Source organism: Cyrtonyx montezumae, unplaced genomic scaffold (genome assembly GCF_038088225.1).
Source record: "Cyrtonyx montezumae isolate F1298 unplaced genomic scaffold, pur_monq_1.0 scaffold_10, whole genome shotgun sequence".
Lineage (NCBI taxonomy): Eukaryota > Metazoa > Chordata > Aves > Galliformes > Odontophoridae > Cyrtonyx > Cyrtonyx montezumae.
Window position 1 is genome coordinate 46388631 of NW_027071826.1, and position 20758 is coordinate 46409388.

Below are 20758 nucleotides of genomic sequence, written 5' to 3' on the forward strand. Positions count from 1 at the left end.
TGAAAAGTCATTAGAGTTCACTGAAAATGATACAGGCTGCTGCAGTTCGCTGACTTGAGACTAACACGGGTCCAGGTATTATCTCTTGAACTTGCTGACATGGGGCGTGATTCCTTCATGTCAGAAGACAAAAGAATGGTATCCCTTTGTTTTAATCATTCATCTATTCAGAAATGTGGTTAGGTCAGCGTTGGTTGTTCACAGCACATACAGTAGCAGTAAAAAGCAAAAACAAAAAAAGTAGACCCGGCACTGTATATCCCATTATTCTCTGTATATAAATAGGATCCAAGAGTCACATTTGTTGCTATTGTTTCTGGGCCACAGCAAGCTGCAGTAGCATTCATCTGTTCATAACTCTGAGATTGATTCAGTGGTGGTAAATAATCGCGTTGCATAACTCAGTGTGAAGTCCCATTGTTGTTCAGCTCTTCGGCAGTGGTAAGGAGCAAAAGGACATGCTGAACCTGAAAGGACAGATGGTGGAATTTTTGCATCTGTTAAAAACAACAACAGCAACAACAACGAAGTGATTATATTCAACCTCATTTTTCCTCAGAGCTTTTATGATTTCTTAACTTAATTCAGAATAAAGTAAATTCTGCAGAGGGAGATACCAGCAAAACAAGAATACTCTTTCCCATCCTGCTCATCTGAGGAAGTGGCTATTTTTTTTTAATCTCAGCAGTGTATGTGCTGACCAAGTCTGCTCAATTCAGTGAACTTACACCAATCACAGTCAGGAATTAGGCCCAGATCTCCAGCATGATTCTAATTATTTGCAGGTTTGTTTCTAAGCACACTGAAAGAAACAAATGGTAGTAGTTGATAACTGAGTAATATTCTTGAATTGCACATAACTGTAGGTTTAACTTGGACCCTGAGAAGAAGTGCACTGACAGCATGCTGTGGGAAGCATTGGAAATAGCACAGCTCAAGCACGTGGTGAAGGCACTGCCTGGAGGCCTAGGTAAAGAGACTTCCTTCTGGAGAAGATTGCTTCTTTTGTTCGCAATTTTCTGTTTCACGTTTACTATTTATTAAAAAGGAGTTGCTGAAGAACAAACTTTCTGGGTTTATGGAAAGCAGCAAAAAATGCTTTCCTGTAGGAAGGACTGCTACATCCATCTAATTTTGGTGGTGGATGCCAAGTCCCTGGGGACACTCAAGGTCAGGCTGGATGGGGCTCTGAGCACCTGATGGAGCTGCAGCTGCCCCTGTTCATTGCAGGGCAGTTGGACTAGATGGCCTATAAGTCCCTCAAAACTCAAACAGTCCTGTGATTCTAACTTCCTTACCGACTGCACCTGTGGGACCCAATCCTGTTCCTATTAAAATGACTGAAATAAAGCAGTGGTTTTACCACTGCACCTTCGTTACGAAGCAAACAAACAAGACAGTCGTGCTGTGCTCTGGGTTGCACGCAGCTAAGAGAAACTCAGTCTTAAACATTGTTAGCTACTTTGATATCTAATAAAGAATACAGTGAGCGATGGTGAGTCAGAGGTACCGGCTGTTTGGAACGACAAACAGAAGCTGATAAAATGGTCAGCACCAACTTCAGGGGCAGAAAATATTACTTAGAAAATCTTGATGCTGAAAGTGAGACGTATGCGCTGTGCCTCTCGTACACACATCTACGCCCACACCGTATAAGTCATGTTTTTGCTATGTCCTTTCCAGATGCCACTGTCACAGAAGGGGGTGAAAACTTCAGCCAGGGCCAAAGACAGCTGTTCTGCTTAGCAAGGGCTTTTGTGCGGAAGACCAGCATCTTCATCATGGATGAAGCCACAGCATCTATTGACATGGCAACAGTGAGTCTAAAGTGTTTCCAGTTCCTTATTTTCATTGAAAGGGCTGACAGCTGTTACACGAAGAGAAATATGGGGAAGATGATACTGTCTATGCTGTAATATACATACACCATATTTATTTGCAGACTCATTTAGTTCTGCATTATCGGTAACTCTCCTGAACTGCTTTTAAATCCTTTTACTAAGAATTTACAAGTTACTGCAACATTGTCTGCATTAGGAAAGTGAAGCGTGTTGTCTTCATTGGCAGTTTGATTTCCTACAGCAAACAGAGCTTTGGAAGGTCAGCTGCAGCGGTCAGTGGAGGGGAGGGGAGGGGAGGGGAGGGGAGGGGAGGTTGGTGAGGAGAGAAATTTCCCCAACATGGTGAACAGAACGAATTGGGAAGTTAGAAGTCTTGAAAGCAGGGTCAAAGAAATAAAGACATAGAATAGGTTGCATTAATCGCCAGAAATTGCTGGACAGAGGTTACACCACACAGCAATAGCATGCTGACTGGATTTTAGCCAAATGGAACAGTACGTTCTTAGGACTCTTCCTTTTGAATTTTGAATACATCTTGAACGCAGTTCATCCCTTGGGATGTCTAACGAACAGATAATAGCAAATAAAGATGTCCATTCTAGTGACATTTGTAATCAGAGTTTGGTACATAACAATGCATTTCCTAAACAGGAATGGATGAGTGCTTGTTGAGTGAGAACTATGTACTCCCAAACTGTCAGAAATTCTTCTTCACTGCGTGCCAGGTACAGCACACTCCCTTGCTTCTGCCTGCACCTCATGGTGTTAGATGTCCCCAGTGTGACTGGGACATTCCTGGGCTTCCAGCAGGGTGAAGAACATACCACAGAGGTGCCAGCATGTCCTCAGTTTCCTTCTCTATGAAACTGAATTTGGGTAGCAGGGCTTTGGGAGCCAGAGCACAGCCCGTGTGAGGACAGCACAATGGCACTGAAGCCCAGGGGCAGTGAGGGCAGCAGCAAGCAGGGCCACCTTGGGACCGGGCTCTGAAAGAAGTTCTGATATGGCATTCATTTCTCATTTCTGCTGCAAAGGAGCGATAAAAGCATGTGATGCTCAGTGGTTATTTAAACTTTCCTTATACCTATGTGCCTGTTTGTGTAACTTCTGCTCTTTGAAAAGCAGCAAATGTTTTCCTTCTTGTAGGAGAACATACTCCAGAAGGTGGTCATGACTGCTTTTGCTGATCGCACCGTGGTTACAATAGCAGTAAGTACATGCTCTGCTGTCACTCTGATCCAAACAAGAATCAGCAATGCTGCATTCCTTCATTTTTGTCAATGTTAAGAAATCTGTTAATTGAGACACTTCTTTTTTCTTTTTAAATGAGGTGCTTAACCATCTAAACAGCTTTCTTACTTAAATACATAACACCAACTTCTTCACTCCACTGCTCAGTGCTAGTTCTGATTGCCTGTAAAGATGTGTCAGCGTGTGGTCTGTTTCCTGTTATATGTTTTAGGCTAATTTCAAATATAATGTGACATTGACTGTTGTGAAATATGAGTTTTCTCAAGGTACAATAATCATTTAACTAAGGAAGAGGAAGATCATGTGATTATTTCTGCCACTGGAGAGATCAATTTTATTTTGAGAATTTTTCTGACTTAGAAAAATAAACCTTCCAGCCCTGTTTAATGTAATAGAATTTCGGTTCGCATATTCTTGAAGTGATTGTACAAAGCTCCCAAGTATCTATAAATGAGATTGTTTACTGACCTCAATCAAAGCAGCTGGCTTGACAAATATGTCAGAATTACACTATCATTTTTAGTCCTTTATTTTCTAAAAATAAACGTATTTCAGGGAGGTGAAATAAAGTACATTCGCTTCTTAACACTTAAAAATCAAGCCCAATTCAAGAAATGCATTCTCAAGAATCTTATGAGGTCTTTTTCTTTTCACTCAGCAAAATAGCAGAAAACCTGACTTATCTCAGGGTACTCATTGTGAAATTATAAGAAAAGCAAATGAATAAGAAGCATAAAATCTCCTGATTTCTCTCCATGAAAATACTGAGTGGCGCTGCACTGGAACATGAGATTTCAGTCCCTCTCCTGCGTGCAGATTGGATAAATGTCACACGAAGACTGCAGCAGGCATGAGATTTGTAGGTGCTATCAGTGGTTATTTTATGGAACACCTGGCTAGGAAGGCACAGAAGGAAATGAAATTCCTGTTTTGGTATGAAGGGTGCCCAGGATCTGATTGAGAACCTTATGGCTGAAGACTGACTGTGTAACAGGTACTGTAGAGTTTTGTGATTAAACATCCCTGCAGGATTAATACAAGCCAAAAATGCAGTGTGGTTACACTCAACATTAAAAAGTGGAACTCCATAAAAATGCAGAAAAATTAATGGAGGAAAGGTGGAGGAGCAAAAAAGAGATAAATAAGAATCTGATGTGGATAGTGAAAATCACTTAACAATATTAGCTAAAACAATCCTAAGGCCAATGCATACTATTTATTAGGAAAAGCTCAAATGAGGGAAAAGCAGAAGGTATGGCTGCAAACGTGACTGTTAGAAACAAGAAGGTGTTGTTCTAAAAGTGGAACTCGCAGCCAAAAGGTGAAAATAGAAATGATGGTAAGCATATTACATGTGAAAATACAATAAGGGAGGCTAACAACAAAAAGGAAACAAATGGAGAGATTGAGAACAACTTCAAGAAGGAATTAAGAATGATGGTAGAAGCAACACAGGATTGGGAGAACACTTGAGAGCAGTGCCACGCACACTTGCCCCGTTCCCATGTTCCTGGTTGCCTTCTCGTGGCAGGACCCTGGGCTATGGATGTCTTTAGACTCAACCCATGTGGCCTTTCATACTCAGGTACCTGTATACAAGTACTTGAATATCTGCATGGATCTGTCTTCATATTTGTCTGCAGTATTTGAATAGTAAGCTGGGATGAAAAGTAGGACTACGTAATCTTAAACTTGATAGGAAGATCAATTTCTGGAAGGCTGTGATATACAGGAATACCGTGGGTGGATACCCTGAGCTGGCATCTTGTGTATTTGTTTTCAGCACCGCGTGCACACGATCCTGAATGCAGATTTGGTCATTGTAATGAAGAGAGGGCTTATTCTGGAGTATGACAAACCCGAGGTTCTGCTGGAACAGGAAGACAGTGTATTCGCTTCTTTTGTACAAGCAGATAAGTAATTAAAAAGAAAAAAAATGAAGCATTCTAAAGTACATTTGTATTATTCATTTTCTAAACATGTAAAATATCTATAAATGTAAAAATGTAAATAGTATTTCATAATAAAGCTGAGGTTTTCCTTTTTTAATAAAATGAGCAATGTCTCCACCTGAAGCATTAACAAATTATCATGTACCTTTCTTTTTTGTACACTACTATTATTTTTCATTTTGCTACCAAAGAATCCTGAAGCATTGTTGACCAAACCTCCATGGATGAAATCTGACAAGACACACATCAAACAGAAACCTGGCCAGCATGGAGCCTTTGTGTAACTCTAAAATCTCTCTTGTCATTTTGTTACTGTGTGGTTTTATGCATTGTAGCACCGCCATAGGTAATGCTTATTCCTGACTATAGGCAGAAAGAAAAAATAATATACCAAAGGCGTTTCTGGAAAGCTTATTTTTTCTTTTAATCATATGACTATGTAAAGCTTTAATAACTAAATATAAAATCTATAAAACATTTCATTGTGGCTCACTCATACTGCTTGTGTCTCCTGGTCTCTCCTTTAATGTCTTTAAAAAATTAATCTCAATCTGATTCCTTTAGGTTTTCTTAGGCTGCCTTGCACCTACCCCTGCTGAATTATATTATACTGATTCCCAAGGGCCAGAATCCCTCCCTAATAGTGAGGAAGCACTGAGGGAGGCTGTGATGGAGTATCAGTATTTAACACACGCTATTCCCAGATACAACAGTTGATCTCTAAATTATCCCCCCAGAGATGGTAAACAAAAAGCATTTAAGCTTTCACTGTAGCTCAGAGCTGTGGGCATTTGACTCATTCTCTCCTCCTTTCGCATACTTCGCCCACTGATACTGTTTCTGGATTCACTCTGATCCTTACCAATAAATTATATACATTTAGGATCATTGAAAATATCCTAGTTTAACTGGACAGCTGCTCCTGCCCTATCACTGACTAACATTCATTCTAGCAGTTAAAATGGCAGTGTTGCAACAGGAGGTTAAAAGGAATTTTTCCGCAGTGTTCTTTTCACAGCAACTTTTGTTTCACATCCTTTTCTGTCCTTTTCCCCTTTCTGAAGAACTCAGCATTTGGGAAGTAGATTGTGGATTGGTTTAGTCGTTGATTTTTGGGTGTGTGCCTTTTTGCTATTGTTCCTCTTCAGCCTACTGAATTAATTTGGATGCTGTTCTTGACAGTATTTTCTACATGCAGGCATCTTGTTCTCAAGGGATACGTGATATTTATAATGTGTTACTTCTCTTCTAGAATCACAGCAGAGAGCAGGGAAATGAAGAACTGTTGCCACTGTTCAAAGCATCGTTACCAGTTTCACAGGGATGTGGTTTAGCGGTGTGATTTGACAGGTCAGGCTGATGGTTGGACTCAGTGATCTGGAAGGTCAGTCCCAACCCAGACAATTCTATGATTTTATTACTTGCATGCTATCTAAGGGCTTTAATCTGGGCCCAGAGAACAGGAGAATGTGGCTTGTGCTAATTCTACAGTTACGGTAGAAGTAGGGTGGCAGAATACAGTTATGCAGATAAAATGCACGAGCTGTCATTGCAACTGTTGATGAAGAGAGAAAATGCTCCTTCCAGGGCAGCAGAAGGGCAGAGCGAGTGCCAAACAGGCTTCCACTGCAGCTGACCCCATGGCTGCCCCACGCAGTACCACGCGTGCTGCCTCCTCACTGCCTGGCACTGGCCAAAGACACCATAAAGGCTTAGGAAAACACCACTCTGCAGAGCACCTCGAGCCTCATGCTGAACAGACACTGCGGAAGCTTTACAATCACCTTTGGAAGATCCCATATCCAAATGGCAAGAGGTAAAATACAGGACAGTGAGGTTACATATGCTTTTAAGAATGCACCTAGCATCAAAGACTGCAGTTTGGCACAGCCCCTATTCTACAGACTTGCCTGGAAAGGAATGCAAGTGAGAAAAGGACATGAATTTTGAAAGTGGAGGACTGTATTAGATCTTGAAGTATGAAGGCACAAGGTCTCAGAGGGAGTGACTGGTTTGTTGTAAATGGAACTTAGATTTCATAAGGTGTCCCTGCAGGAAAATAGAGTGGGAGAATTAGTTCCCAAACATTATATATCTTTGTAATGGTATTAATGTGTTAACACAGAGGCCTCTTAGCTGCCACGTGGCACAAACACACTGCATGTTTCCTTAGTGTATTTTTACCTAGTCCTTTTATACGGGATCCAATCCCAGGGCTGACATCTCAACAGTGACCAGAAGTCATTTCCAAGGAAGTCACTCTTTGGAGGGAGCTGTATAGCCCCAGAAGATGGAAGGCTCGCTGCTGTTACTGAGTCATTAAACCTTCAGCCTTGATATAGATGCTCCAGAAGTCATTACCGAAGCAGACTCACAAATATGTTGACATAGCAATAAAACAAAGTGCTGTGCTGAAATGGGAGTGAGAGCCTCAGAGCGGCAGCGTGGCACGGGAAGTTACCCCGTACTCATTCATTTCTCTGGGCAGGGGCTTGGCTTGGTCCCAAAGGTGCTGTTGGGATGAGCTGCCTGTGGTGATGAAAGCAGGGCTTGTTCCACCCTGCTGTCTTCTACAAATGAACAAAAACCTCTACAACTTTATCCCCCCAGTTTACCGTGGCTATTTAAAATCAGGAAGAGTCAATTAGGAATAGCCATTACAATTAGGAAAAAAATCAAAAGGAAAAAAGGTTTTGAAATGTAAAACCTATTTTGGGGGGTCAAAAAACTTACCCCTCGTGACTACCCCTCATGATTCCATACACAGCCTTCAAGTGAGGGACTTTTCACATGAGCCCAATTTCTCCTTCAGTACTTAACACAAATATGTTGGCTCACACTGAAGATCTGTCACTTTTCTCTTTTAAGTATCTGTCACTCGATCTGCGAAGGCAGGCAGGGCCTCTTTCATTCCGCTCTAGAAATTCTCCACCACTCTGTTACATGTTAGAATCACAGATTTGTTAGAGCTGGAAGGGACCCTTAAAGGCCACCCGGCCCAACGGCCCAGCAGTGAGCAGAGGCCCCTATACTAGATCGGGTGCTCCGAGCCCCATCCAGTCAGACCTTGAGCGTCTCTGGGGATGGGACATCGACCACTCTGGACAACCTGTTCCAGAGCCTCACCACGCTTACTGTCAAAAAACCCTTCTTCCTAATACCCGTGTTCTTTAAACCTCTCTCCCAGACACATTTTTTTTTTTTAATTCTATACTCATGCAGTTGCCGCCCTCTGGAGGATAAGGTGCAGAATAAGACGGTGAAAAAATAGAATTAAAAACAGTCAGCAAAGGCAAGCTGCCCCTCGTGTCACTATTTTCATCTTTGTAAGAGAGCGTGAATCGCCACCGCTGGGCACTGCGTGATGGTGTACAGCCTCTTTACGGTCACTTTGAAACGCCGGCAACGGCCGCGAGCTGCGCTCAGGCGGAGACCCGCACTTTCCGAGGTCTCGGGCTAACCCTTACCCCGAGGGCCGCCTCCCCGTATCCGCGCCCACAGGAGCCCAGCCATGCACGCCGACCCCCGGCCGCGCCCGTCGCCGCCTCCTCGGCGCCCCCTGGTGGCCGCAGCCCGGCCCGTCACGTCCCCGCCGCCGCTGTGCCGGGTCCGATTGCGGCGGGGGCTGCGGCGGCGCCGTTCGCCCGCTCGGCCCCGCGGCGCGGCCGCCGCCCCCGCCCCCGGCTGGCAGCGGGCGTGGGGCGGCGCTGAGCGGCGGAGCGGCGGCGGGGAGCCATGCTGTCGAGGAAGGGGATCATTCCCGAGGAGTACGTGCTGACCCGGCTGGCCGAGGATGTGCCGGATCACGCCCGGTACCGCGCCCGGGAGCGGCGGGCACGCTTCGTGGGCAAGAACGGCGCCTGCAACGTGGCCCACAAAAACATCCGGGAGCAGGGCCGGTTCCTCCAGGACGTCTTCACCACGCTGGTGGACCTCAAGTGGCCGCACACGCTGCTCATCTTCACCATGTCCTTCCTCTGCAGCTGGCTGCTCTTCGGCATGGTCTGGTGGCTCATCGCCTTCGCCCACGGAGACCTGGACCACGGCACCCGGCTGCAGCGCAGCCCGGCTGCGGAGGTGCCGGACGGCTTTGTGCCCTGCGTGACCAGCATCCACTCCTTCACCTCCGCCTTCCTGTTCTCCATCGAGGTGCAGGTGACGATCGGCTTCGGAGGACGCATGGTGACGGAGGAGTGCCCGGCCGCCATCCTGGTGCTGATCGTGCAGAACATCGTGGGGCTGGTGATCAACGCCATCATGCTGGGCTGCATCTTCATGAAGACCTCGCAAGCCCACCGCCGTGCCGAGACCCTCATCTTCAGCAAGCACGCGGTCATCGCCCTGCGGGACGGCAAGCTGTGCTTCATGCTGCGGGTGGGAGACCTCCGGAAGAGCATGATCATCAGTGCCACCATCCGCATGCAGGTGGTGAAGAAGACCTCCAGCCTGGAGGGGGAAGTGGTGCCCCTCAACCAGATCGACATCCAGATGGAGAACCCCGTGGGGGGCAACAGCATCTTCCTCGTCTCCCCACTCATCATCTACCACGTGATAGACAAGAACAGCCCTCTCTACGACATCTCCCCCACGAACCTTCACCACCACGAGGACCTGGAGATCATCGTCATCTTGGAAGGGGTGGTGGAGACCACCGGCATCACCACTCAGGCCAGAACCTCCTACCTGGCGGATGAAATCCTCTGGGGCCAGAGGTTTGTGCCCATCGTGGCGGAGGAGGATGGGCGCTACTCTGTGGACTACTCTAAGTTTGGTAACACGGTGAAAGTGCCCACCCCTTCGTGCACCGCCAGGCAGCTGGAGGAGGACCAGAGCATTATGGACACCGTGCCATTTTCTCCTAGAAGTACCATGAGGAAGAGATCCGTCAAGCTAAAGCCCAAGTTTACCATAACCGATGAGCCTTCCTGATGCCTTCTGACTGGGAAACTGTGTTAGGGCTTTGAGTCTGAAAGATCTCATAAACTTGAAACACTGAGGTGGCCTCTACTACTGTTTTTAAAAATTCAGGTCGGTAGCACAAGGTATGTTCTGCTGTTATTTATTGTGGGATAAATCCAAAGCTAATTCTATTTTTTTAAAGGTGCGAGGTTTCAGGCAGCACTGGGGGTAGGAAAATCCCCATCTGCAGCTTTAAATTTCAGTTCAGACTGTCACGCTGAGTTGCACGATCATTCTGCATTGATTAATCTCTAGGTAACCACGTATTTATTAAAAAAAGAAATCTTTCTGTATCCTCAGAGACCAGAGGTCTCGGGGTCTTGCGGTGTCTGTCTCAAAGTCGGTAGTTTTTAACTGCTCTTTTCTAACTTGAACAATCGATACCGAGAAATAAGGTATTAATAATGAATGAAGCAGGCTGAATTTAAACGATAACAAAAAGGTCAGGCAGTGCAGTGTGACACGGGAGCAGATCTGGGACTGTCTGTGCTGTTATGCTCAATGTCTTAAACGAACGGCTGGGTTTGCTGCATCCATATTGTATTGTATGGAGCTGCTCCTACCACATGCAGTATGAAATGTATTCAAACAGTTCCTTTTGTTTATTTGAAAACCCTTTACACTTCCAAAATAAAAAAGTCAAGTGTACCTTTTGGGCTGTGTGTTTTTGAAAGTAACCATAGCTTTGCCCTTAAAAAGAACAGCAGAAAACGTGCAACTGAAACTAATCATAAATAGGAAAAATTCTGTACTCTAGTTGTCTAAATGAGAACGTCCCCCTCTCACATGGCAACAGGGATACCCAGTAAAAATGAATCTCTGCTTTAGGTCGGAATGAACTCTGTGAGAGAACGAGGGACTATAAATAGAATCCGGTATTTTGAATGGGAGGGCACTGCTGACTCCTGGAACGTATCTGCATGCAGCAGACAAAAGCTTTTACTCCCTTCCCTTTTGTAAAAGAAGCAGAGGTTTGTGCAGGGGGCAGGAGGGCTGTGCAGGACAGCAGTCTCTCCTGGGATGCCAGGTCACAGATACTACTGCTGAGGAATTGGTTTCCTTTCCATTTACATCCTGACCTCTGCACAGCTGGTGCCTGCTGAGGGTTTAGCAGAGGAGCCATGTTCACCCTGTCAGCCCCGCCGTGACAGCAGGAGTGTTTCCTCTCTGCCACTCCCCTGTCTGGGGATGGCAGCAACAGCAGCAGCTTTATTCCTGCGTTATTAGGAGGTAGCAGTAGTGTTCACTGCAGTACGCTGTTAACAGGACAAACTGCCACTCAAGTAAAAAAGATAACGTTCTGCAGATAAAACCCAAATAAGCTTTACAGAACTGACCTGATGCCTGAGTACAAAGTTGATTTCACAGAGATGGCAGCAAATCCCTCTGGAGGGCACTGATTGAAGGAGTTCCCTGATGAGGTCCGTGTGTGCTCGGTGATCTGAGCAGTAACACAGCCACATTTTTGACAGCCGGTCACTGTAACAGCTGAGAGCCATGGATCTTCTCTTCTGACTATAGAACACCTCCAGGAATCTATAATAAAATGAAATGGTGTCAGGTAAAATCACATTTTGATCGCAGTTTGATTTAAAATGATAAAACTGTATCTATATTTTCAGTATTTTTCTATTTCAGTTCTGTGAAGGTCTGTATCAGCGCTATCAGACTGCAGTGAGGTGAATGTCCAGTATGCCAACGCTGTACTGCTTCACACTGAAAAGGCAGTGAAACTAGCATTAACAAGTATCACAGAGTCACAGAACTGTAGGGGTTGGAAGGGACCTCTAGAGATCATCAAGTCCGCCCCCTGCCAAAGCAGCTCCCTAGCCCAGGTTGCACAGGTAGGTGTCCAGGCAGGGCATGAACATCTCCAGAGAAGGAGAAGCTAGCAAAGAAGATAGGGAAAGGCATATTTTACATTTGCAATAGTGAAAAATTCATTATTATTTTTTTCAAACAGGGAATGATGCAGTACGTTTGAGTATTACATTTACTCTCTGAGTCCAATTGATGCATTATATTCCAGCTTTCTCCCTTTCTGTATCTGTTCCACGATCCATCAGAGAAGCACACACAGCAGAGCCAATTGCTTCTCCTTAATGCCTTTGCTCCTTTGAATCTTCACTGTTCTTTATCCCTGTTCTGTTTTTACGACACTCACGGATATAATTTTAGTGTTAGCCTTCCAAGGACCTAAACCATTGGCTTCTCCTCCATTTCCAGAGTGGCTTGCATTAAAACACATGAGATACATGCAACGTTGTCACATAAAACCTCTTCGGATGGAGTAGTATTTGACCTAAATGTGAAGCAATCTGAGCAGCGCTACGTGCAACTGTTTTCAGGCCCTGATGCAAGCCTCCTTTTCCCTCAGGGAGATCTGTACTACAGAGAGGTAGAAAATTCTCCTTGTGAGATCGGGAAGGGAAGGGTGGAAGGAAAGAGCTTGCCTCTGTTGAGCTGCTTTCAGAACCAGCTCTTATGTCACTCCCTTTACAAGAATCTGCTCAATTTTCTGAAGTCTGAACATAAAAAGCACTATAATATTAAGAGGAAGGCAGGATTTGTTCTATTTAACCCACCAGCTAATTATTTCAGCCCATTTGTTGGTGACTTTGAATCTCAGAAATCTTGAAATTTTAATTTCTTCTTTCCTCGTTTTCAACATTCAGCAGTATTTCAGGGGCAGAGCAAGGGAGGAGCAGGGGTACTGCTTATTTGGGAGGGCCCATTCATTTTGCCATGTACTAAGTACTTGAGAACAGAAATTTCTGAGGATTTTCTCGACGTTGTGCTTATGCTGACCGCCCACATCCTCTGTAGGAAGCATTCTGAAGAACACGTCAGTGTTGTCTTTTGATGTAGAATAGTCCTCACTCTCAGCAATGAGCAGACGCTGCATTTTCTGTAGCTGAAGTTCAATGGGAGCATGCTTTTGAACTTTGTTTTTACTGATAGGTGGCATGGTGGGGTCCTGCTGAGCAGCTCGGGGTGGTGTGCTGCAGTTCCCACTGCAGCTGCCTCCACACTTCCTCTGCACAGAAACCAGTGGGAGGGAAGCTGCAGGTGACATGTTTGGGGGTTGCCCTGAATGGGGGAGAACGTGGACAGAGAAACAGGGAAGCCCTGAGTTCTGCAGTGATCTGCTGCTCGATTACTTAGGGTATGGAGGAGCAAGCTGTGTCCATGCAAATTGCTTCTCACGTGCTATGGACTCTGAAGAGTATTACCAGCTTATACACACAGTTCACATTGTTTAGTGTGTTCAGATTAGAGGTAGGTAAGATGAACAAAAGGATCATGGGGTTTATTAATCAGAAACAGACTGGAGAAGACTTATTTGCCATCGTTCTAAAATACTTGCAGTGACAACACAGCCATGAGGCATATCTGTTTTATGTCATGTTTCCTAATGAAATCAAGAGGTATACGTGTAAGAAATTAGAGGACAACAAGGTTTGATTTGGTTTCTTTATCCCCCAAGGCAAACAATAAATATAGTGTTATGGCAGTGTATTTCAGCACAAAAACCTCCCCATGAAACAGATGAAAACCAGAAGTGAACTCAACAAGCTGGGTATTAGGGCAAAGGAGGGTCAGAGTCACAAATTTTAAATCCACCAGTGGCACGATGGGAAAAAGATTTCAATATTCATTTGAAGCAATTCATACCAGCAAAGGTGTGAAGATGTTGAAATGAGAAAGCAGGGATGTTAAAGTAGATGTGAGAGCTCACATGAAAGTGTTTAACTAGACCAGTGATTACATATTAGGATAGATTAGCAGAAGGGTCAGTGTCAAAATTCAGCCTGCCCTATAAGGTGAGAGTGCAGGCCAGCCATGATATGCATGGCTTAATCCACACAGTGGGTAAATACTGCTGTGTGCTGGGCAAGGTACCAGTCACAAGAGAGCTCTTCTGGAAGCAGCATTTGTGGTGACTGATTCTTGTGGTTAGTTACTTATTAATAGTTAGTAATATCAGATGAATGAAAAGTTAATAAGTCTTCTGAAAGCTGAATTGGTTTCCTCGTGTTTTCCTTCTTCTTCCACTCTTTCTTTGTATGTCAGTTGCCCCTACTAGATAATTATTGCAGGCCAGATGGCACAGCTTACTCTTAATGTGGGATAAAGAAAAAGAGTGCTTAGAGATATAAAATATAAGCATAATGTAGATATTAGAAAAAAATCTGTGAAATTACCAAGCTTGCAACTGTCATAGTTATTCTTTGTACAAAGCGTGGAATAAAACCTACCAAAAATTATTTCCTGTTCATTTTACAGGTTGCTGCAGAAGGAAAAGTGGTTTAGCTCTTCAGGTGTTGGTTGAGGGAGAAGAATATTTGGAAATGTTGCATTTTAGGCTTCCTGGTTTTTATTGGCACATCTTTCTCTCTTCCTACACTCAAAGTCAAACAGGTGTTGCCACTAAAAATGGGAAGGGTCAGTGTTTTTTGTAGTTCATGTTCCTGCATTGCCCTGCATTCATCCAAGGGCAGATGCCCCATCCCAAGGTGGATATCTCAAACTCAACAGCTCTGACCTGGAAGGCAGTAAAAGAATCCCTACCTATTTAAATGGATTTTTTTATCAAAGGATCTGCTGAAAGCCTGTGCTGCAGCATTCAGATGGATTCAGTCAGCACTACAGACGTCACTCAAGCAAAGCTGCTGCTTGAGGTGAGAAGACCCTTACAGGAAGGAGGCCCTGGGGAAGCCAGACCTGAGCGGGCAGTGGGACGTGTGCTCAGCGTGGCTGGTGACAGTCTAGCTGCCTATTACAAATGACTCAGTGTCCTATTTTTGATTCAGCAACGGGAGAAAGATATGTGATACAAACCTCCACCTTCCCCCTTCCCCCACCCAAGTAGAACTATTAAAAGAGCAGAAGACATTCTTGAGAAGCTGTAGATACCACTGCCTCAGCCTTGCTGGTAGCACTGCTAGGTGCCCATGGGGGACAGCACGCTGCCTGCTTTTTTTGGCTTCCACTGCTGTTTCGATGCATAATGCAACTTTAAAGAATCATCACAGGGAAGTGACTCATTTTAAAACATTTCTTCAAAAAAAAGTACAAACTGTGCATCCTCTCTTTGCCACTTGGCACCTTTCAGTTTTCGTACCTGGCTTAATATGTTTTAATGCAGGTGGCACATCCACAAGAGGCTTCTTCATCAGCTAACTTACTGGTGAAGCTGAGCAGCCTTAAGTCAGCAACCCTATGAAGTGGTGTGGAATCAGAGGTGTCATGGTGGTGGCCCCACAGAGGGATACCACCTCTCTACTGGAGCATACCCTGGCTGGAGGCATTGAGTATCCTGATTTACCCTGGTGCCATGCACTGGTGGGGGGTGTAAGCCACCCTTTTCGTTCCCTGGATAGTCTTTCTACATTTGTAATTTTAAGTGGCATTTGTTTCCCCTGTTCTGGACATAGTGGACAAAATGTATAAACAGCATGATTGTTATTATTATAATAGTTATTCCTGAGCAGAGCTGAGGCACAGAAGACTGTCACTGCATATCAGGGGTGGCAGTAGGAGTCCTTAACTTCACTAAGTTTCAGATCAGGCCCTGATGTTAAATCCTAGGCCTTTAAATCCAAGAGAGTTTGCCAGGCTCATCAGCACAAGGAGTTTTCTCTTAGGGTTGACTACTATTAAGTTGATGGGAGTGGGCAGCTGACCCAAATAGATTCTGAGTTGGTGCTTTTGCTGAAACAGTCGTGCTGTTCTCTCTGCTTTTTGTTGGAAGTTATTTTTATTCTCTAACGGCCAGTGGGAGCTTTTTGCTGTGTCTTGTAAGTAAAAGTCTTTAACTTTTTTTTTTCTCTGGTGTGAGGGATTATGGCTGTTGTACGTTTTGCAAGTGCCTATTGATTGAGGAATTTGAATGTTTTGAATATTCATGGATTAGTCTGAGATCTATTTGAGGTCCTGTTGCCTCCCAGGGAGCATATCAGTATTTTCACTATTCTGCCTATTCCCCAGATGCACATTTCAAGCAATGGTAGCTGTACTCTAGCTTTAAATTTGAGGGAAAGATGCTGGTAAAATAACAGCAGTTTCATAGGGAGGGGGGAAACAATGACTGGGGAAATGAGTATAGCAGGGAAAGTATGTTCTTCTAGCAAAATGTATGAGTTTTGTAAGAGCAAGGTGTGCCTTAAGAACAGCTTCCTTATAGAACATCATAGTAAATTTAAATCTTGAAGAAGCTAAGGAAATAAACAAATTAGTTAGTTCTAATGATGATTTTGTAGGATGGGCAAGAACTCTGTAGGCATGCTGACTGCTGAATGCACAGTGGTGCTTTGACTTAAGAGGCCTGATGGTTGGCTTCACCAAGTGTGAGGATAGCTCATATTTGTTGAACAATCATCTAGAAGTTCAGACAATAGACAGATGCTTTTTCAAAGGCAGTTTGTGCCTTTAGAAATGCCTCTGTAAGAAGTAGCTGTTATCTTTTCACAGACTCTAATCCTACTGAGCATTGTCTGGGCATCCTAGGCTGAAATGTTTAGACTCAGAATCTCTGTGTAATGTATCCTTAAATGAATGTATTTGATATGTTATTTATATATCTCTACAAACTTGTGTAAATATGATGGTTCCATTTGTAATGTTGGTCTTCCATGGTGTTTTTTTTTATTCCTGCTGAGTTGTTAATCCTGCACTTGATTTTTCTTTTTATTTGGTTCATTGCTGTGTAGAGCCTAAAAGGTTTTCGTTGTGTTGTGGGCAGTATCTGTTTAAAGAAAAATGTAATGTAACTGTTTTGTAATTGGCCTGTGATCTGTAGTCAGAACTCTTACAGTATCACCATTAGAAGAATTTTCTGTGGTATTGGGTCTCTCTGCAGTTATGTGCATGTTTGTTTTCACTGAAGAGAGTCTATTTCCTTTGTAAAGTGGAGATCAATGCAGTTTCAAAATGTAGATTTCATCAAAAGTTTGATCTTTGGTAGTAATACCACATCTAATCTTCTATTCTTTGCCCTGCTTTTCTGCTGTTACGTAGGTAATGAAACCAGACCATTCTTACAGTCTTTCTCTACTTCATGGTGTATTATGAAATACTTTATTCTCAAAGGAGTAACAGCTTCTTGGCTAGAAGAACCAGAGCTACTTATTTAAAATTCTTTAAGAAAAAAAAGCTATCCTGCTTTGAAACAAATGATTTTTACAGGTTCTGTGTGGCTCTAATTATCAGCCAGACATGGCTTATTAGCAGCTTATTAAGAACCTATCTCCAATGTCTTTAATAACTCTGAATAATGTCTCATTTTCTCATCTAACTGCTCCAAAATAAATCCGAGTACTTGCAAACTAGAATTCAGATTTAAACTTTCCCATGAAAGATAAACAAATAATAATTAATTTTACCTGCGAATTTGAGCTGAAAAGCTTTTTCCACCCATTGGTGTCTTGCTGGATTAATATCCTCTCATCTTAGTTATGTGCAAACTTCATGACAGTCTTTACTGCATAAACTTTGTATAAGCATTTCTCTCATCTCTGAGATGACAGTGGACCACTAAGGTAAGAGAGAAAAGATTCCATTAGAAAGCTGCTGGAATAAGATATTGCTGAGACACTAAGCTAAGTGTGTTTCTTAGAGTTCACCTACTACTCTTAAGAGTTCTCAATAACCCTTGTCAGTGAGGTCCTGCACATCCATGCGTGCATGGTCATTGCTGCTTACAGTTAAGAATAGAGACATTTCTCTCTTTGTTAAAGGATGGTTGTTTCTTCTATGATGTGTGTATCTCCCTCTGCCATCTCAGCAGCAGGAGTAAGACTGAAGGTAGGAATCATGTATCAACATTAGCACTCACCTTGAGCAGGCTAGTTCCAGCCCATTCATCGTCACTTCTACCAATCAAAATATCCTGTTATTTCATTAAAAATAAGAGTGAAGAGAAAGCACTGTAGTTTGGCATCATAGTACTTAAAAGCCTTATTGTTGTACCCTTGTCCTGGGTTTGCGCTCTGTGGTTTAACTCAATAGCAAACCGGGTCTGAATTATGCTTGCTGTCCCAGGTGATTTTGTATATCTGAAACAAAATTATTTCCTTTCAAGTTCAATCCAATAGTGCTCTATAATTCCTTTAAAGGACCCAAAGATATACTATACATACATGGAAGTTTTAAAATACTGTGATGGGTTTTCCCAGGGTCTTGTACATTACTTTGAAAGCAAATTGCTTTTTTGTCAAGCATGAAAGCTGTAGGAGCTACCTGAAGCACCACTTTTATGTGGAAACAGTCAGTAAAGTTGCCCAGAAACTCCTGGCTGACATTATCCTTGACTGTATCTTCCTTCAGAAACCACTGGGTTTGAGTCACTTCAGAAACAGTCATGTTCTGTACTCTGGCTCACAGACCAAGAAATATCAAGACCAAGTACCTGTGGCTTTTAGCAAACCTATATAAACAAAAGATCCAGGTGATTCAGAATTTTCTAATGCCAGATAACTAGATAAGAACGTGAAAAGGAGGTCAAAGAAACTCAATTATATATAGCTCTTAACAGCCTTGGTGATAATATATTTGGCTGTTTATGGAGGAAGCAAGAAGGTCTTGCTCAGTCTTACTGAGGAATGCAATAAGCACAAGATATGATGGAGGGCACAGCCAAAATGCAACGTATTTCTAGTTCTCTATGTAAGAAAATGTATGTGTAATAATGTAATAATTGTTTGGCTGCAGGACTTCTGTAACAAAATACGTAACTACATGCTACATTTCCTTGGAAATTAATCTGGCTCATGAAGTTCCTTTACTAATGCTTTTCACAGCCCCCAAAACAGCTGTGACAGCACAATTTGAAAGTTTAAATTTAAAACTGATTCATTTATGGAGGCATTTCTTAAAAATTTTAAAACCTTTTTTGTCTGCTCAAGGGATGTGGTTCCCAGACTTCTAGGTGTAAGAATACAGATGCTGTGGACACTGAAACTCTAACTTTGTGAAGCTGAACCTAGATTTCAAGTTAAATTTAAATCTACATCAGGAATACTATTATTTTGCATGTTTTAGTTTGCAAGTGCTATGTGGGTGTTTTACAATGGGGGAAAATGTGAGTTGTGAATCAGATCTGGTGGGATGATATATATAATATATAATGCTTAGTTAAGGTAGTTTGTGACAAGCCTGTGAAATGTTACCAGGAGGAGCACTTTCTGGTCCGTTTCAGCATCATACTGATGCATCTTTGAATGTGAAAGCTGGATGTTCACATTATAGCTATTTTCTGCAAAAAGAAGTTGCCTTACTGGTAGAAATCCTAAAACAGTTTCGCGAATGCCCCGAAGACAGGGTGGCAGAGGAAGTAGACTTGTTGCATATTGAGACAAAACAAGTAGAATCTTCCTGAAAGTTCTCTACTTGTTCAGTATGATTTTTTTTTTTCTCACATCTGCCATCCTTAAAATAAATAAAGCAAGCACAAAACACAGACCCTACCCAACAAAACCTGAATGAGCACTATATGCCAGACATTGATGGCTCCTGCTTTACACAATTTCTTCAGCTGTGAGCGGAAGTACGTTCTGCTCCCTACAAGTGCACCTACAGCATGTTCTCTGGTCTGCCTGGAAAATAATTCCTCGAAGAAAGATATCCAGGCCAACATATAACAGCACTGAAATCATTCAGCTTCTTAACAGATGTGTTGGGTGTACCACCTGAAGGAGCGTAAGATGTGGATGGTAGGTAGTAATTGAGAGCCCACGTACATGTGACTTTCAATGTAGTGCCAGCAGTATGTTATCTGTCAGTGATTTGTGACTCACATCTAATCAACACTGCTGTTGTTTTGCAAAGACAGTTGAACCCTCAGCTTGTTGAGATGTGTCTTGGCAGATAATTTCTCCTGGCAGAGTAGTAACCTGATTCTTCTTGGAAATCTTGATCAACTTGGTGTCAGGTGAATGTAGATAACCTTTTCTGATTTGGCATATGAAGGTTGTCTTATTGCTTTCTATTGTGACTCCCTTGTGATGGCTGAGTAGCCTGGAAATAAGCATCAGTGAGGCCATTCCTCTTCATGCACGCTGATTTTTGTGTGCACACGTGCACATACGAGCTGAACTTTAGGTACGTGCAGTGAAGACTTTTAGAGTTCTCCCCCCAAAATGCCAATATAAAACAACTTACCAACTATTGCTGAAGAAGGTGGTACTTAAGCAGCACTGGGAATGATGTGACTTGGTGCAGGTGCATCTCCTAGCTGTGGTTTTTGACAGAAATTATGCAGCACTGCCTTTTTCATTTTGCTGTTTGATGAGTAGGATCCTATGCTACAAAGACAATGGTTTTCATCTGCAAACATGAACAGTATATTTTCCTCGTTCTTATCTTGGGGTTTTAAAAATATGAGGGGATTCTCTTAGTGTTGATATCCAGATGTGGTGGACTGTACTTGGAGATCAAGTACAATATGAAGATGTCTGTATTCAGGAAGAACAATCTTATAGTTAAGTTCTCACATTCAGGGTCTCTTCAAAATGGAAACAGCATATTTTAAGAAACGTATTCTTTGAAAAAAGGTGGCAAGAGCCCTTCTAAAACATGGCAGCTTTAATTTGGCTCCTGAGGGATCATTCAGTTCTCACCATCCTATTTTATTATGCCACCAGACTGCTTTTTAACATACTTTCGAGTGCTCAGTCATCCTGATTTTAGACTCCCTCTAGTGGAAAAAAATGGTATGTGACTATACATGATTAGAAATCATTTGGTTTTATAACA

General features: G+C 43.0%; 2 protein-coding genes across 3 annotated transcripts in view; both read left to right on the forward strand.

Annotated features, from left to right (window-relative positions):
• The window catches only part of ABCC8 (ATP binding cassette subfamily C member 8), a 60128-nt gene extending 54621 nt beyond the window's left edge, over nucleotides 1-5507 (forward strand). For both annotated transcript variants that reach the window (XM_065755257.1, XM_065755258.1), the window contains exons 36-39: nucleotides 867-970; nucleotides 1684-1817; nucleotides 2988-3050; nucleotides 4876-5507. In XM_065755257.1, coding sequence (XP_065611329.1) covers nucleotides 867-970; nucleotides 1684-1817; nucleotides 2988-3050; nucleotides 4876-5013 — 439 coding nt within the window. In that variant the 3' untranslated portion in view covers nucleotides 5014-5507. The remainder of the gene's footprint in view (nucleotides 1-866; nucleotides 971-1683; nucleotides 1818-2987; nucleotides 3051-4875) is intronic.
• A 3272-nt stretch (nucleotides 5508-8779) lies between these two features.
• Nucleotides 8780-10643, forward strand: KCNJ11 (potassium inwardly rectifying channel subfamily J member 11). The gene has a single exon (XM_065755259.1). The coding sequence runs from the start codon at nucleotides 8780-8782 to the stop codon at nucleotides 9971-9973; it is 1194 nt and encodes a 397-aa protein (XP_065611331.1). The 3' UTR covers nucleotides 9974-10643.
• The last annotated feature ends 10115 nt before the right edge of the window (nucleotides 10644-20758 follow it).